The sequence below is a fragment of the Vanellus vanellus genome, assembly GCF_965231255.1.
Source record: "Vanellus vanellus genome assembly, chromosome: 16".
NCBI classification, from domain to species: domain Eukaryota; kingdom Metazoa; phylum Chordata; class Aves; order Charadriiformes; family Charadriidae; genus Vanellus; species Vanellus vanellus.
Window position 1 is genome coordinate 16,307,675 of NC_138921.1, and position 17,905 is coordinate 16,325,579.

Sequence of the window (17,905 nt, forward strand, 5' to 3'; positions counted from 1 at the left end):
GTGACCCGGCACCCTGCTGCAAAATAAAGCAAAATCAGCTCCTCCTGGCCCAAAAGCGTGGGCTGGGCTGAGCCCCGGGATGCTCTGACCCAGCCTGGGGGCTGCTCAGCCCAGTGCCACAGCGAGGACCGGGCTCTTCCAGGCGCTGGTCGGGGTTTATGGACATTCGGGGCAGGCAGGGAGTTCCCTGGTGGGATGGGGGTCATTCCTCCTGAGGAAGCCCCGCTTCTTCCAGCAGAAGGTCAGAGGGTGCCAAGCGCTGCGAGTGGCTCTGCGCACAGTGCCAGTGGCCCAAGCGCCGGGCGCATCCCCGCCTGGTGCGCCGCAGCGGGGGGGGACGTACACAGTTGTGACAACAGCAACGAATCCTTCTAGTCACAACATCGTCGGGAGCGCTCGCAATTACGGGCTAAGGCTGTGGTGTGTGCTAAATATAGAGCCCTGGTCCTCGCACACTTAAGGAAACAAACGATCTGATGAGCATCTTTCTGCTGAAATATGAGCCCATTTATTAAGCTAAATGGACGTGAGATGCAAATGTGAGGTTACTTTTCAGCTATTTCCAAATAATAATTAAAGCCTTTTGGGACTGCTCATTAGACCCATTTGCTGTGTGACTCCCCATCCACTCCCTGGCGTGGATGAGGGATGCCGGGGAGGATGCCTGGTGCGTGGGGTGGATGGTGAGCACCGAGCCCTACGAAATACCCTGGTTTGGTTGCGGATCTGTGCCAAATAGCCCATCCCAGCTGGGACCAGTGAGCCTTGGCCATGGCCGTGCTCTGTGCCGTGGTGCCCTGAGATGCAGGTCTGCTCCCAGGGCTGATGTGGGTGGAGTTGGGCCCCCACCACTACCGTCACCAGCGACTCATGGGACCCCTCCATCTCCCTCCTGTCTCATCCTCATTGCCTCTACCTGCCTGCCCAAATCCCCAGTTCCAGCGGGGTAGTAGACATGGGTCAACGTGTGCTGCACAGGACCATCCAGCTTTGAAAGGCATCTCAAGTGAGCGGCTCTAGCTGCCTGCGCCTGCTGTCCCGGGGGGTGGGAGAAGGGCTCAGCGGTCATGGGGGTCCCTCAGGCTCGTGCAGGGCACAGATTGCTCCACCGCAGCTGAACAAGCAGCTCCTGTCTGCAACAAACCCGCAGTGCTCGGAGCGGTGCCGCGGGAAGACTGCGGCGGTGCAATGCTCTGCGGGCGCTGCGTGTGTTTGGGGCTGGGATGTGTCTGCTCACCCGGCGCCCCGCCGGGCCCCCCCACCTTCGCCCCCGCAGCTCACAGGTCTCTGCTCCCACCCAGGTGAAGAGCGTTAACCTGTCAGACGGGGAGGTGCTCTCCATCCGAGGGGTGGACGGCGATGCGCTGGTGGTCCTGGCCAACCAGACCCTGCTGGTGGAGGGCCAGGTGATCCGCAGCCCCACCAACACCATCTCCGTCTACTTCCGCACCTTCCAGGATGAGGTGGTGGGGACCTTCCAGCTCCACTACCAGGGTGGGTACCTCCCTGGCGTGGGTGCGCCAGGAGGGGTGGGATGGGGTGTCGGTCCCGTGGGGCTCAGCCCCAGCGGGCTGCAGGGGTGGGAGGATGCTGGGCTCTGCCATCGCAGACCAGCGGGGCTCCTGTTTCGCTGCACGCCCGTGCTCGGAGCACCGGCTGGGACAGGTCGAGCAGCAGCCTGTGTTGTGCCCGGAGCAGAGGGTTCAACACGCACCCGCGTCCCGGACCCCGGTGCTGGCTGTGCTCCTCACGCCCGCCTTGCCCCGTTTCTGTCCCCGCGCAGCGGCTCTTCCCGCACAGCCTCAGACTGCAAGTCTATTTTTTTCCCTTGAAGAGCTATAAAAAATAGATGAGTTGAAGCAAATTCTTTTTAAAATAGAAACTGGGTCTGAGCAAAAAGCGGTAACAGGTGGAGAAGCAGCAGCGTGGTGGTTTGCCGGCGCTCCGCGGCCGGCGCCTGGCAGCGAGGTCTGTCCGTGGCACCGTGGGCACATCCGGCATGTCCCCAGCGCTCCCCCCCGACTGCAGGGTGGCGCGGAGCAGACGAGCCTTAAAGCTCTGAAATGTCTGTGCTTGTTCCAGTGTTTATGCTGAGCTGCAGCTTTCCACGGAGACCTGATTTCGGAGACGTCACCGTGATGGATTTGCACTCGGGTGGAATTGCTCATTTTCACTGTCACCTGGGCTACGAGCTGCAGGGTCCCAGGGTGCTTACGTGCATCAACGCATCGAGGCCGCACTGGAGCAGCCCAGAGCCAATCTGCTCAGGTACGCTCCCCGTTAGTCGGCCCCAGTGCTAAGAAAAACTGGGATCCCCAAAGAAAAAAAAAAAAAAAAAAATAGAGTTGCTTTCTTTGCGCCGCGAGTTGAACGTGATCCTGGGAGAGAGGGAGAGCGATGCCCAGCTCTGCGCACAGCGCAGCCCGAGGTACTGCGGGTTTTCACGTCATGGGCAGCAGAATCTGCTTTCTAATTAGGCAGGTAAGGGAAACGCAATTACAGATTTTATGCGTATGTGTGAGCATCTATGTGGATACGTCAAGCAAAGCCCAGCCAGGCAAGAGGTTCATGCGCTAAAGACTGCTGAGAAGAGCTGAGCAGCATCGGCGGAGGGGTTCGTCCCCGCTGCTGTGCAGAAGCCCCGTACGGGTGCCGATGCCGTAGCCTTTGCCTTGCCGTCTCCTTGCCTGTCTCAGCGGGGCTGTGCTCTGTCTTGGCAGCGCCCTGCGGTGGGACGGTCCACAATGCCACCATCGGCCGCGTCCTCTCGCCCAGCTACACCGGGAACCAGTCGAGCAGCATGTACTGCGTGTGGGCGATCGGGGCCCCCCCGGGACAGAAGCTGCACCTGCACTTCGAGAAGCTCCTGCTGACCGAGAAGGACAGGTGAGGCTCCGGGAGCCGCTGCTGTGCCCGGGCACCGCTGCCCAGCGGCCAGGTCTGCGCTGAGCCCCCTTCCTGGCACCCCCGGCACTGCGGCGAGCTTTGCTCTGCCCGGGGTGAGGCGCAGGGCACTTTGATGGGTGCTACACATACCAAAGCTTGGAAGCTGCCAGACGGTCTCAGCTCCTCCGCCTCGCACCTCCTGCCCTCCCCGTGCCCGGAGCACGGGCATCCCGGCAGGCGGCACCGACCCGAGCTCGGGGTGCAGCACGGAGGAGGCTGCCCGCCCGGTGGGGACGGGGTCAGGGAAAAATCCCGGTGCAGAAAAGGAGGTTCCTGATTCAGCTGTTCGAGCGGTCAGGAGGCAAGACAGGTCTTCGAGCCAAAAGAGCTGCGAGAGGCAGGCGCAGAGCCCCAGCCACTTCGTGCCGGGCGATCTTGCCCGTCTCCCGATCCCGCTAGCTGCGGGGTGATGCAGCGTGCTGTGTCGCACCCCTCCTTTCCTTCCCCCGAATCCCCAGTGCCCGGCACTGCTCATCGCCACGGTGCGAGAAGCTGCAAATCCCGCACTGGCACATCCGTAACACAAAGCGCACACGTACGGTGCTGGTGCTCGTGTTTAAACGAAATGGGTTCAAGTTACGTCAGGGGAGGTTTAGATTAGATATTGGGAAAATTGTTTTCACTGAAAGGGTTGTCAAACATTGGAATAGGCGGCCCAGGGAGGGGGTGGATTCGCCATCCCTGGAGGTCTTTAAAAAAAGGGTAGAGGTGGTACTTGAGGATGTGGTTTAGAAGTGGTTTTGTCAGGGCAGGTTAATGGTTGGACTCGATGATCTTAAAGGTCCCTTCCAACCTCAGCGATTCTGTGATTCTAAACAGCATTAACATTCAGTCTGGTAACAGGCAGTAAAGCAGGTTTATGGCTTGTAGTAAAATCAAAGAATAAAGCCCCTGTTTATGACACAGTAAAAGAGACTTGTCTGGTTGGTGAATTTTTGTTTGCACAATTTCTTTAAAATGCCGTATTCCGGGATCAGCAGAGAGCGGGCGCTGGCGAGGCGGAGGGGCCGGGGGGATGCTCCGGGGGGGCATTGCGGGGACACTTCTCCCATGTAACACACCGTGTCCCCCCACGCAGGATGGTGGTGTACAGCGGGGACACGAACCAGTCCGCCGTCCTCTACGACTCGCTGCGCGCCGACAGCGTGCCCTTCGAAGGGGTCATCAGCGACGGCTCCTCCATCAGGATTGAATTCCTCGCGGAGGAGCCTGCGGCTGCCACGGCTTTCAACATACGCTTCGAAGGTGACGTGCTCTCATTTTGGTACCCCTAAGAGCAGCAGGCTGCTCTCAGCCAGCGCTCCCGGGCTTCAGAACATTCGGGCAATGAACAGATACGGCTATAGACAGGGTCTCGGCTGCCCCCACCACCGGCAGACCCAGTGCTCCACTGTGCCACTGTCCCCACATCACTGCAGGCACGCAGGGCAACCCAAACCTCACCTGGGGCTGGAGCAGTTTGGGGGAATAACTTTGCCTAGCAAAATTTAGGAGAAGAAATAGCTAAATGTCATTTATTCCAAGAGAAATGTTCACGGGTAAGCTGAGTGTCCACGGGACTCACCTCCTGCGCTGCTGCGGGGCAGCCCTGGGGCAGTGGGTGCCTTGTCCAGGATGGGGCCCCTCCAAACCCGAGCTGAAAAGGCCATTGATGCCATGGGAATCACACAGCCTGCGGTGACCGTCCCCACCAAAAGCCCAGTCTACCCCCTTCCCTCGGTCCCCGTAGGGTGGCAGTGCTGGGTACTGAGCCCACGCCAGCCGTGGGGCCGGGACAGCCCCTGGCTGCCCTCGCCGCCGCGCTTGCTCAGGGGGTTGCCGTCCTCCAGAGCCACCAGCAGCTCCTTCGGGCAGCGGCAGGGACGGGGCGCTGGGCAAGCCCCGGCAGCTCACACACATTTGCTCCAGTCGTCATTTTAAGTGCATCCCGCTGCCGGGATCGGTCCCGCGGGAGCCCCGTGCCTCTGAGCAAGCTCAATAACGCACAGTAATCCCAGGGGAGATGGCTCAGCAAATACAGCAACCGGCAACACAGCGAGTGCGTTACTGATGCCGGTACACAATGGAAGTGGGGTTTGGTTAAGCCCGCGTGGCTCAGGGCAGATAAACTGTCGTTAATCCTAATTGCCTGTAAAATGCACCGTGGAAGAGGCCATCCGTGCGCGGCGGGGACGGAGGGAAGGGTTTCTAGCTGGGGCCGGAGGCAGAGCCCGGGGCTCATCTCGCGAAGCCCCGGAGCGGAGGGTGTGAGGAGCAGGGGAAGGCAGCGCTGCCCCCAGCCAGCTCCGTGCCCCGGTGGCTAACCGGGGGGGTTCCTCTGCCAGCCTTCGAGCGGGGCCACTGCTACGAGCCCTACATCCAGAACGGGAACTTCACCACCTCCGACCCCACCTACAACCTGGGCACCACCGTGGAGTTCACGTGCGACCCCGGGCACTCCCTGGAGCAGGGCCCCGCCGTCATCGAGTGCGTCAACATGCGGGACCCGTACTGGAACGACACGGAGCCGCTGTGCCGAGGTCAGTCCCCGTGCTGCGGGGCGATGCTGGGCAGCGGGCGCAAACACCCCCGAGACCCCGGCTGAGCCCTGCCTGCCTCTCGCTCCCGCAGCCATGTGTGGGGGGGAGCTGACCGCCATGGCTGGGGTGATCCTGTCCCCCAACTGGCCGGAGCCCTACGCGGAGGGGGAGGACTGCATCTGGAGGGTCCACGTTGGCGAGGAGAAGCGGCTCTTCCTGGACATCCAGCTGTGAGTAGCCCGGGACCTCGGTGCGTGTCTCAGCCCACTTCGCTGCAGCATCCCCGCTCCCCTCGCCCCGGGGACCCACGCCGCGTCCCTGTTCTCCCCCTCGGAGCTTTCCTAATCCCCCGTGACGTAGTCAGCACCCCGGGGGAGGTCCAGGAGAGTAGCGAGTGCTGCTCCCTGAGTTTAAAGCGCTGTTACACCATCCACTGCAGTGGTTAATTGCTCCCAAGACAGCTTCTGGGCTCCTCTGGAGCAAAGTCGCAGGGAGCGGTGCCACAGCAGCACGCGGCCACATGCAGCTCAGGGTGACACACGGCACCGTCACGAGCTGGTTCGTTCGGGGGTAGGAAAGCCTGAGGACACCCATGCGCTGGAAACCTCAGCTTAGTCTTTGGGCTGAATGGGGTACAGGCAGTACCGGGATGCCGAAGGGAGGGCGAGGGGCAGGGGGAGGCTCTGCCCAGCCCTCCCTCCTGCGTCCTGCCTTCTTTTTCTTGCGGGACCAACACGAACAAAATGCATCGGTTCCCCTCCCGACTGCCAGCCCGCCCCCGCGCCACTCAGTGAGATGGCTCAGAACGCCGCGGGGAGCGGAGCAGAGCCGCCCAGCAAGGCCCCGGCTGCGCTCCACGGGCACGGGCAGGCACCGCAGCACTCCCTGCACGCACCGGGGGCCAGAGGGGCACGGGGTTGGATGCCGGGCTGGGAGCCCTTGGCATGATAATGCTGCCGCTGCAAAGGGAATCTCCTTGCATGCTATTTTGGGTTTTCAAGAGGAGGGCGTGTTTCAAGCAGGGGCTTAGAGTCATAAAGATTTTAAAGCTTTCTGTAAAATCGCGGAGCAGAGCTCCCGGCGCACCTCTCCCGGCTCTGTGGGTGCTTGGGCTGAGCAGAACTGGAGGCCAGGCGATTTGAAGTCATCAGACATAAATGTCACTGGGAAAATCGTGTTTGACAGAGAGCAGAGATTTACTACAAATGTCAGCTTGCCACGGGGATTAGCTGGGCGCCTTCCAAGAACATTCTTAATAAAAGGTTTGGGGATCAGCTCGGGCGTCTCCAAACAAGGCCGAATTAGACAGGCCGGTGTGCAGGGCGGGGGAGCCGCAGTGACCGAGCACGTCCTGTGCCCGTGGGTGTTGTGCGCGCACAGCCAGACACATCCCGCCCGTGTGCAGGAGTCCGGGCTCCGCTGGGAGGGTTACTGCAGCCTCCAACCTGATGGAGACTCCTCCTGTGGGAGCAAGAGCATCCTGTTGCTCTCCCATATGGAGAGACGTGGTGTCCCTGCCCCAGCCCCTCCTGCGCTGGCCCGTAGCAGAGCACTGGGTGCTGGTTGTGCTCCCCAGCGCTGGTGAGCCTCGCCGGTGCGCAGGATGAGGCAGAGCGGCAAGCAGGGCAAGGTGATGTCTGTGGACTTCCAGTGCCTAAAGGGGCTCCAGCAGAGCTGGAGAGGGACCTTTTACAGGGGCATGGGGTGATAGGATGACGGGGAATGGCGTCAAACTGGAAGAGGGCAGATTTAGATGAGATATTAGGAAGAAATTCTCCCCTGTGCGGGCGGTGAGCCCCTGGTGCAGGGTGCCCCGAGAAGCTGTGGCTGCCCCATCCCTGGAGGTGTTCAAGGCCGGGTTGGACGGGGCTGGGAGCACCCTGGGCTGGGGGGGTTGGCCCTGCCCAGAGCAGGGGGTGGCACTGGATGATCTTTAAGGTCCCTTCCGACCCAAACCATTCTATGATTCTACGATTCTGTGCCCATCCTTGGGGCTGCTCCGATCGGTTCACCCACGCTACCGCTACCAGCCCCGAGCAGGCCGCCAGCAGTGGGGCTTGCAGGGTCTGGAGGGGCGCGAGAAACAGCCTGGCAGCAGCGCTGGCAGCCCCGGAGCTGCATTTCCCCCCGGGGACGCGCAGCCATTGCCTGCCCTTGGCTTGGCAGCGAGGAGAGAGGGGATTGTCCCTCGTCCCCCACCCCCGCTCAAGGGGCAGCCGCCCCCCTGCTGCAAAGGGGGCGGATGGAGGCTGGTGCCGGTGCTGGCCCGGGCTCTGCAGCGGGGTTTGCTGCCTGCCCTGCCTGCCCGGCAGCATCCCCGACGTCCCCGGCGGGATCCCCGACGTCCCCCGGCGGAGCCGCGCCGGTTCCCCGCGCCATCCGCGGGCCGCCACTGCTCTCTGCTGGCCGCGGGGACGAGAGCCGCAGCAAAGGGGGGGGCGCCGCCGTGGGGCCGGCCTTTCCCACGCCGTGGGGCAGGGGCCGGTGATGCTTGGTGTCACCCCATCGCGGGGCTTTGTGCCGCCCTGCCCCACGGAGCCCCCCGCACCCCCCCGGCCTTCGGGGCGGCCGCCGAGGGCTCGCTCCCTCCCGAGCCACCCACCGCTCTCGGCGGGGAGGACGGAGCCGGGGGGAGTTATGGGGTCGCCGTTTGACGGCCAGCACCGCTGACCCACTCCGGACAGGCCAGCACCACAGAGCCTGCTCTGCCTGCCTGGGGATGGGGACAGGGACAGGGACGGGGACAGGACGCGAGGCAGGTTCACTGCACTGCAGCGCCGGGGCCAGTGGTCACATTGCCGCTCCTTGAGCCCGACGCCATCGCGTCCTGCCTGGGCTCCCTGCCCCAGCTGCTCTCTAACCAAGCTCTCCTTTACCAGCCTGAACCTCACCAACAGCGACATCCTCACCATTTATGACGGGGACGAGCTCACCGCCCGCATCCTGGGGCAGTACGTCGGCAGCAGTGGTCCCCAGAAGCTCTACTCCTCCAGCCCCGACCTCACCATCCAGTTCCACTCAGACCCTGCCGGGCTCATCTTTGGGAAAGGGCAAGGATTCATCATGAACTACATAGGTAGGGAGAGCATGGTGCTGGCTGCATCTCCTGCCGCTGCGGCTCAGGTGGGGACCGTGACACGCGGCCGGACCAGGTTGTCCCGGTGCCGGGTTTGGAAGTGGGGAGAATTGCTGTGACACCAGCGCCCCTCTCCTCCTCTCCACATCCCACCGAGCTCCTGCAGAAACCCCCAGCCCCACTGCAGGTCTCTGGGTCAGTCAGTTCTGGGGCGTCCCCATATGTCTCCCCCATTCCAGGCTGGCAAGTTTTGGTCCCTGTTAGCTCTGGTATGGCCCAGTGCAACTGTGGAGCAGAACAGGGAAAGAAATTGCTGGAAATAGGGATGCAGGATCATCCCTCCTCCCCCTCCCCCCCCCGCACACTCTGTCAGGCGTAAAGCTGATGGCGCTGAGGCCCTGCAGCGAGGTGTCCTCCTAGGAGAGGTCGCTCGGGCCAGTCCCTGGGTGGGCTCCTGAGATGGATGTTCCCAGCTCTCAGCTCCTGCTCCAGAGAGGCTTTGACTACATCTGGAGATGTCTGTTCACATCATCCTTTGGTGCAGCCATGTCTGCCACACCGGGGCGGCTGATGCCCAAGGAAGGGACAAGGACTGGGAAGGGCACTTCTTCCCCACGGCTGCCTGCGGTCTTGCTGCCTGCCTCTCCTCCAACCTGTCTTCCCCTGCCAGACTGCTTCCAAGTGTGTTTTCTTTCCACTGCTGGCAGCTCTGGTTACGACAAACAGAGAGCGAGCTGCAATGCAGATCACCTGCGAGGCTGCAGGTCCCCTCCTCGGTGCACTGCAGCACACGCGGCCGGGCTCAGCCATGGGCACCGCGCTCGGTGGGCACGAAGTGGGGAGAGCAGGGCAGAAACCCCTCACTGGAGCAAACCGGCTGTGCTGTGACCACGGCATCTGCACCGCTCCTCTCCTGCGCCTGCAGCCAGAGCTCAGCCTGGTGCTCCCAGGGTGCTCCTTTTGTCCTGACCTCAGCAAAGACACTGCCCCGTTTTCATCAGCACAGCCCTCCGCCTGGTTTTAGGGTCAGGGCTGGGGAGGCTTCAAAGAGCCCCCGTTACTCTCTGGTGCCCTGCTGCCCCTTCCCCCTGCCCAGGGGACGCCACCCGCGGACCGGGCTGCCGGCCGTGGCCGGGCTGTTTGCGGTGCGTGGGGCTGGAGAGCTCTCGGGGAGGGACCCAACAAAGAGCTGTGTGTCCCCGTGCAGTGGCTCCGAGGAGGGCTGTGCCGCGGGGGCTCGGTGGGTGACAGCCAGCATCTCTCTTGGCCACAGAGGTGTCCCGCAACGACTCCTGCTCCGACCTGCCCGAGATCCAGAACGGCTGGAAGACTACGTCGCACACGGAGCTGGTGAGAGGGGCCAAGATCACCTACCAGTGCGATCCGGGCTACGACATCGTGGGGAGCGACACCCTCACCTGCCAGTGGGACCTCAGCTGGAGCAGCGACCCCCCCTTCTGCGAAAAGAGTAAGTGCCCCGAGCAACGCGCGGCTGTCCCCATCGTAGTCCTGTGTCCCACAGCTGCCGGTCCCCGCGGCTGTGCCCCGCTCAAACAGCCCCTTTTCCCCAGTTATGTACTGCACGGACCCGGGGGAGGTGGAGCACTCGACCCGCCTCATCTCCGACCCGGTGCTGCTGGTGGGGACCACCATCCAGTACACGTGCAACCCGGGCTTCGTGCTGGAGGGCAGCTCGCTGCTGACCTGCTACAGCCGCGAGACGGGGACGCCCATCTGGACCTCGCGGCTCCCACACTGCGTCTGTAAGTTGGGACAGCTTCTCCTGCCCTCCCGCAGCTCGGGTCCTCTGCTCGGGGGGTCCCGGGAAGCCCTTTCCTGCGGCCAAGACCTTTCCCAGCCACGCAGGGTGGTGCGGCGCCACCTGAAAGCGGGATGGGGTGAGATCTCGGGTGCTTCCCCGCTGCCTCCCAGGCTCCTTCTCTCCCTCACCCTGGGATGTGTTCCCTTTCAGCCGAGGAGTCGCTGGCCTGCGATAACCCAGGACTGCCAGAAAACGGCTACCAAATACTTTATAAGCGCCTCTACTTGCCAGGAGAGTCCCTGACGTTCATGTGCTATGAGGGCTTTGAGCTCATGGGGGAAGTTACCATCAAATGCATCCTGGGACAGCCGTCCCACTGGAGCGGACCCCTGCCCATCTGCAAAGGTAACGGTGTGGGATGGCCTGGGGGGGGGGAACGGGGGCAGCCACAGTCCCCAACCCGGGACAGCCCAGGTACCTTCATCTGGCTGCAGACTCCCGGCGGTTCTCTAACCGGGGGCTAAACTCACCTAAAACCTCGGTGCTTTTCTGGATTTGTGCTGCGGGAGCTCCGGTGCCGCGGGGAGGGGGAGCAAACCCCCTGGGCACCGTGCTGGTGGTGTGGGGCGCGTGGGGCATCGCTTGCTTTCCTTGCTTTGTTGCTTCCCGCAGCAGTTTGCCCAGGCTCAGCGGGGATGCTCCCCTCGGGCACCCACTGAGGTGGGATTGCTCAGCCCCAGGGAAGCCCCTAGGCGCTGCTCTGAAGAAGGTCGGGGCTGAGTGCGCTTTCTGGACACGGGGCAGTCCTCCCGCCACCGCTATGCTGCAGGGATGAATTGTTCTTCATTGCTATTTAATGGGACTCCGTGGAGACCTTGTCTCTTGGGCAGCGGGGCTCTCTGGAGGCTACCACCGCCCCAGGCAGAGCCGTCCTGCCGGCGTCTGGCTTGCCCGCCCCGCTCACTCCCACGCGTTCACCCACAGAGACCAAAAGTTTATTCAAAATGAAAGTTTGCAGCGTGGCTTGGGACCAAACAGTGCAGGGAGACCCCGGGCCCGGGCTCCCCACGCAGCCGGTGGCTGCTGGCACCCAGTCAAACCCAGTTATGTACCAGTAACTCTCTGTTTCTCTTCCAGTGAACCAAGACAGCTTTGAACACGCTCTGGAAGGTGAGTGACACGCGTTTGCTGGATGAGCCCTGTGCCGGGCCCACGGCCAGAGCCGGCACAGAGCCCGGGAGGAGGGAGGGGAGGAGCAGAGGCACAGGGGAGCCCCCAAGGTGCTTGCAAGTGCCGACGTAATAGATCTTGTCCTTTTAGTAGCAGAAGCTGCTGCAGAGACATCGCTCGAGGGAGGAAATATGGCCTTAGCCATATTCATCCCAGTGCTGATCATCTCCTTGCTGCTGGGAGGAGCGTACATCTATCTCACAAGGTGGGGTGTGCAGGGGATGGGGGGCCGGGGCAGAGCCCCAGGGCTGGCTCAGCATCGCCATGCCCTCACCGCCCACGCGCCCCGGGCACGGTCCTGGGGAGCCAGACACCGAGCTCCCCCTCCGGCGCCCCTGGGGTGCTGGTGGGGAGGCGGGACGGGGGGACGGGGGAGGATGGGGCTGGCCGTGCTTTGCTCTGAGGTCGTGCCGTGCAGCCCAGTGACTCTTGCGTCTCCCCCGCAGGTGTCGGTACTACTCCAGCCTCCGCCTGCCCCTCATGTACTCCCACCCCTACAGCCAGATCACGGTAGAAACGGAGTTCGACAACCCGATTTATGAGACAGGAGTGAGTCCTGCTGCACGCTTTCCTCCCTGGGGAGCGTCCTGACGGGGAAGTGTGGGTTTTGCCGGGCGTGCGGCAGTGGGACGAGTCAAGCCATCCTGATGCGGGAGGCTCCATCCCTGTCGGTGGCTCCCGAGGGGCCGGGGGGGCTCCGGCAGGCGGGAGGAGGCAGAGGGGGCTGCGGGGTCCGGGCTGGGAGGGCACCGCTTCCCCAGGAGCAAAACGATAGCCGGGGCCTCGCTTGCCACTCGGGAATGGGGACATTATCCTGGAACGCAGCTGCTGCCCTCAACTGGCTTTTCCTTCTTTTCAGGAAACAAGAGAATACGAAGTTTCGATATAAGGACAGCGGTAAGAGAGTCTCCGGCTGCGAACTTAATGTGCTCTCATAGAACTTCCTCAGTAACTAATCCAGAGACCACGTGGAGTTTGGTTGGACCCCTGGACCTGCTGTTGTCTTTCCTTTTGCCTCTTTATTGAAGATTTTACTGTTTTCTTCACTGTATTTATTCTATTTAAACTGCGATAGGCGTGCTGCAGAGCCCCGGGCGCAGGCAGCAGCGGGAGCTGGGGCAGAGCCGGGTCCCGGCGATGCCAGGGTGGCATGGGGGCACCCGCTGTGCCCCCCGCCCTGCGCGGTGGCACCTCCCCCAGCACCGCCCACACACACGCAGGGGGATTTTTGCGGTTCTGGTGTTGTTAAAAATTAAAAATGTCTCCATCGCAAGAGCCTGCGGTTGATTGCTGGGAGCGGAGGTAGGCGTAGGGTTTGCCGCAGGGTCCTGCCGGCGGTGCCAGCCCGCCCCAGCCCGCAGCTCCCGGCTCCCCTCGCCCCCAGCGGGAGCCGCAGCCGGGGGCTCGGGGGCTCACGTGCCACCGGTGCAGGGACTGTCCGTCACCGCAGGGAAGTGGAGCACGGCTCAGGAAAGCTGCCGGCCGGCGCAGAGCCCCGCTTTTGCCGTGCCCGGGGAGCAGGGGGCAGCCCGGCACGCACAAGGTACATGCCGCTTTCTTTTCCCCGCTTTGCTTTGGGTGCTGGAGAGGCAGCGAACCAGGACTCGCAGCGCTACGGAGAAGCATTAACCAGCGACCCCCCAGCAGCCCACTGCCTGGGAGCCGGGGGAAACCTCCCCGGGCACTGGGAGCGGAGTGGTCGGCGCCCCTTTGCTCACTCCAGTCGTTCCTCTTTCGTTAACACTTACCGTGACCCTTGCCAGGAAAAACCCAGTCCCACTAACGACCAGAGGTCTCCCCTTGACCCCCAGTAGCATCTCAGGGTAAGCAGGACGGACTGGGCCCCCTGCCACCGCTCCCGCCAGCTTGCCGAGCTCCCCTTCGCTGCAGGGGGGTCCGGTGCTCACCCCGGTGCGCGGGCAGCCGCGCCGGCACAGCACCGGGCAGAGGTCAGGGACGCACAGCCCAGCCGGTTCCTCCTGCCAGACCCCCCCAGGACCGCAGCTCCCACCTGGAGCCCCCCGGGACCGCAGCTCCCCCCGGAGCCCCCCGGGGCTGGCAGCCTGCTGGGGCTCGCAGCTGGGCAGGGGGTGCACAGGGGATGAAGGCGGAGGGGTGTTGGGGAAGGACAGGCGGGCGGCAGCCTGGCCATGGCTCCAGCGTGGGACACCAGCTCGGGGGGAGCAAAATCAGGCAGAAATCAGCCCATCGAAGCTGGTCCCACCCCAGGCGAACCCCAGTTCGAGCCTCAGCATCCCCTGCGCTCCTTCGCTGCCTTCACCTCTGCCAGAGCCGGACGCTGGCAGGGCTGTCCCCCATCTGCGGGGACACAGACCCCCAAAAGGGCCATCTTCTCCCCGGGCCCCCCACGCCGCCGGCACCCCAGCCAGGCCCTGGGGAGGGCAGTGAAGCCGCCGACATGTCCTTGGCTGCTGGTGTCTTTCTTTTGTCCTTGTAGAACGGCAATTGTAACCACGGGAGGCTGGTTTAGTTTTGGGATGGTTAGTGCATCTCTGCAGTGTACAGCTGAGACTTAGTTTTTTTCCTTTAAAAACAATGAATGTGTGTTTGTAATTTGTAAAGGTTAAAAAAAAAAAAAAAAGAAAAAAAAGAAAAAAAAATGTGCCAAAAATGTACTAAGCATTTCATTTCCCTTCATACATGTCTGTTTTTATAAGAACAATGTGAAAATTGCTGGGATTAAATATTTTTGAACATGATGAAGTACTTCCGTGGGAAGCTCTAGCGTTCAGTACAACCTCAATACGAGTTGCTCTGTATTTTTAAAAGGTCTGAAATAAGTTTGCAGAGACTTGAACCGCCGGCAGGCCCATGGCGCGGGCTGCTGCACCGGCGCAGGGGCCACAGCGGTGCGGGAGAGGGTGAGCGCTGGGCACATCCCACGCCTCGCAGCAGGACGGTGGCCCCACTGCCTCTGCCTTGGCTCTCAGTGCGGTCGCCAGGGGCCACATCCTGCCCTGGTGCAGCCCCACCGTGTCCTCCTGGGATGGAGCCGGCCAAGCAGTGCCGGGACACAGGGTGAGCTGGCACAGCCCTGCGGACATCTCTCCCCCTCTGGATGCCCACGGACCCAGCGCCGGCCCCCCCCCAACACCGTCCTGGCCCAACCTCACCCCTTCCCCGAGCACTGTTGGTGCCAGCCCGGCCGCAGTGGTGCCTCCTGGGGCGAGTGGGGGTCTGGGTCCTGCCCCGAGCCACTGGGACCCCGCCGGACACCCGTGTGTGCAGAAGGTTTGGGGGCACCCCGCAGGGCAGGGGGCCTTTGGGGACCCATCCTGCCTTGCGCCCTGCTCACCCTGCCGCGCCGGCTGCCCGATGGCCCGTGGCTATCGCCCGGCAGCTCCCACGGGTCACAGCTCCCCCAAAACGCAGGGAGAACATGGCGGGGAGAGGGAGGGCTGCCTCGCCTGCCCCCCCCGTACGGCTCTGCACCGGCTGCATCTTGCGCTGCTGCAATGTGGAGCGGGCAGGCACGGCTCGGGGCGCATCTCGGGCTTGGGTGGGAAAAATCCCCCCGCTGCTCCCCGGGGGCCTCTCCGGGCTGAGCTGCTCCGGCGGGGGCTCGTCTCTGCCCTCTGCCCGCAGGAGGTTCCCACCCCTGAGCACCCCTCCGGGAGCCGGCAGGGCCCTGGCACATCCCTGGGGAGTACGGAAAGCACCAGGAGCATGCAGGGTCCTGTCTGGGGAGACCCCCGGGGGTCCGCGGGACGGCCTCGAGCACAGCCCTGCTCCGGGAGCGCAGCGGCGGGATGGCGGATGTCACCACCCCGCCAAGGAGCAGCGCCACCGGGAAATCCCAGGTTAAACACTGTTTCCCAACGCCTGCGGAGCGCCAGGTTTCCCTGGCAGCGGCAATGGGCAGCGGGGAGGGACGGGGGCGCTCAGCCCACCCAACACCCCGGGAAATGCCCTCTCCCGGAGCGCCTGCCGCCCTGCTGGGAAACCCGAGGCCTCCTGTGCATCCCCCCCTTCTCCTCCCCCAAAGTAACAAAATAATCCTGCGCTCTGAAAATGTGCTTTTAAAAAAGGTTATGATGTGCCACAAGATAATAGCTTCGTGTAGCAGCTGTCGGGCTAATGCACAGGGGGGCAAAGGAGCCAAGGCGCTGATGCGGAGCATTCCCGGGGGAGGAAGCTTGGGTTATTTTTGGACAGAGATTGCAAGAGAATTAAAATGAAGGAGGGAGAAAAAAAAAAAAAAAATAAAATCTTGATGCTGCCGTTCCTCCTCGGTGACGTAAAGCGGGAGCCAATCTCTGGCCTCCCGCTTTGTGCCGCGGATTAAGCTTTGTCTGGGCGCAGCAGCCACAGCCATTACCCGCCTCTCCCCCGCCGAGAGCGCGAGCGGGAGGATGCAGCGTGCTCGTCCCCCGGCAGTCACGTAGCCGAGGGCCCCCCCGCGCCCACCCACCCACCCGCGCTCGGGGACGGGGCAGCGGGGATCCCTCACCTCCTTCCCGGCCATGTCGCCGGGCGGCGAGGCAGAGCGCGGCTGCCCAGCCCCGGGGATGCTCTGCCCCGGCGCGGGGGCGCGCGCTCCCCAGCAGCATTTCACGCAGCCGTTCGCTGGCTGCGTTCCCGCACCTTCCCCGGTCCTGGGGTTATTTCTCAGCAGGAACCAAAAGCAGTTTGGGGGGAGCTGCGCTGAGGATGGAGGGCTGGGGCAGCCGCCAGCCCCTCGGCTGGGCTAAGGGCTTTGCTCAGCGCCGGGAGGCAGGAACGGGCCACGGGGTGCCCACGGTCAGCGGTGTCAGCGGTGACAGAGCCCTGGGGCTGGCGCTGGCGCCCTTCAGTGCGGAGTGGGAAAACAGCAGCAGGGTGGAATATGATTAAAGAGCACAGAGCGGGGGGCAGCCGGCAGCAGAGCAGCACCCAGAGGCAGAGATGCTGCGGGAGGGCTGCAGGGCTGCGTGATAAAGCCACGCACGGAGGATCCTGCGCATTGCCCGGGCACAAGCCGGTCTGGCGGGGACTCGGGGAACGGGAAGCTGCGCGGAGCGGGTCTCCTCAGCTCGGGAAGCACAGCGAGGGCCGCTCTGGGAGCACCGTCCCAGCCCCAGCCTAGACGCTCCGGGAAATCCTGGCCTTGGCAGAACACAAGCAGAGTTTTGGCTGCAGCGCTGCCCTGGCAGCGGCTCAGGGGAGGACACTGGGCAGCGTCTGCCCCAGGAGCACATCTCGGGGAAAGGGGGAAGGAATCGCTGGAGCCAGGAGGCTGCCACGCAGACAGCGCTCCTGCCAGGGTGTCTCTGGCAGAGCCGTGCCAAGCGCATCCCAGGGCTGCTCCCAGCACTTCTGCTGTGTAACGGTTCCTGTGCCTGCTCTCGGGTTCCTGTGCCTGCTCTCGCTGCCTCTTTGTCCCCTGCCAGACCTTTGCTGTCCCTGCCTGGAGCACAGTGACCCTTTTCGGTGCCCGGGTGCCGGCAGGGGGGCCGGGCTCTGCCCCAGCAGCAGCACTCCATCCTGCAGCCGCCCCTCCATCCCGCATCCCGGCCGGCCGTGGGGGCTGCAGAGGCAGTGCTGCGGGTGGGTGCGCAGGGTGTGGGGGATCCCAGCTGAGCCACCCCAGCCCCAGGACCCGCCTGACTCACAGGAATGACATCTCCCCTGAGGTCCCCAGGCAGGGTGAATCACCCAGGCCAAAGGAGAGGAGTTGATAAGGCGGAGGAGGGACCTGAGGAGCACAACCCCGGCAGCAGGATTAACCCTCGCAGCGTCCCTGCCAGCCCCTGGGAAGAACAGAGGGCAGAGGCATTGGGCCCCTGCACGGTGGTGCAGGACGTACTGCAAGAAACCTCTGTGCTGCACGTTACGGGCTTGGCATTACTTGAGGAAACGCACACCGGGGAGTCAGGATGAGACCCCGGTCCCTCAGATCTCCCCTTGCCCCTTCTCTCCCCCAAGCTCTCCCAGCTGCGGAAGGCTGCGCAGCAGACCGGTTTGGGCAGTGCGTGCCCTGTTGGGAAGGGGGTTGTTGCACTGGAGGGTGAAGAAAGCCAGGCAACATCCTAAAGACAGAGGAGAGAGAGGGGCAGCTCGTCCTGCAGAGAGGTGATGAGCGGCAGAGCTGAGGATCAGAGCCTGGAGGGGCCAGAGAGCAGAAGGCAGAGGGGAGGAAGGATGGGAGAGTCCGGAGCGCAGCGCTGAGAGCCAGCAGACTCCGTGACTGCTGACAGAAGGATGCGCCGGCTGCCAAGAGCAGGCAGGAGGCGCGGGCTGAGGCTGAGAGGGGTCTGGGAAAGAGCAGGAAGGAATAAACTCACCCTTCTTTCACCCTGCAATATGCAACGCCGCCAGGGCGCCGCAGGAGCGAACTGAGGAGAGGGCTGAGGTGGGGAATGGGCTGGTGGG

General features: G+C 63.3%; 1 protein-coding gene across 1 annotated transcript in view; it reads left to right on the plus strand.

The window, feature by feature from the left end:
• Positions 1 to 12,422, plus strand: part of SEZ6L (seizure related 6 homolog like) — a gene marked incomplete at both ends in the record, with an annotated part of 48,534 nt that extends 36,112 nt beyond the window's left edge. The window contains 14 exons of the mRNA XM_082491875.1: positions 1,302 to 1,494; positions 2,083 to 2,268; positions 2,721 to 2,886; positions 4,025 to 4,191; positions 5,271 to 5,465; positions 5,557 to 5,695; positions 8,345 to 8,541; positions 9,815 to 10,009; positions 10,113 to 10,304; positions 10,514 to 10,708; positions 11,441 to 11,473; positions 11,624 to 11,738; positions 11,980 to 12,082; positions 12,393 to 12,422. Of these exons, the coding sequence (XP_082348001.1) occupies positions 1,302 to 1,494; positions 2,083 to 2,268; positions 2,721 to 2,886; positions 4,025 to 4,191; positions 5,271 to 5,465; positions 5,557 to 5,695; positions 8,345 to 8,541; positions 9,815 to 10,009; positions 10,113 to 10,304; positions 10,514 to 10,708; positions 11,441 to 11,473; positions 11,624 to 11,738; positions 11,980 to 12,082; positions 12,393 to 12,422 (2,106 nt within the window). The remainder of the gene's footprint in view (positions 1 to 1,301; positions 1,495 to 2,082; positions 2,269 to 2,720; positions 2,887 to 4,024; positions 4,192 to 5,270; positions 5,466 to 5,556; positions 5,696 to 8,344; positions 8,542 to 9,814; positions 10,010 to 10,112; positions 10,305 to 10,513; positions 10,709 to 11,440; positions 11,474 to 11,623; positions 11,739 to 11,979; positions 12,083 to 12,392) is intronic.
• Positions 12,423 to 17,905: the final 5,483 nt, after the last annotated feature.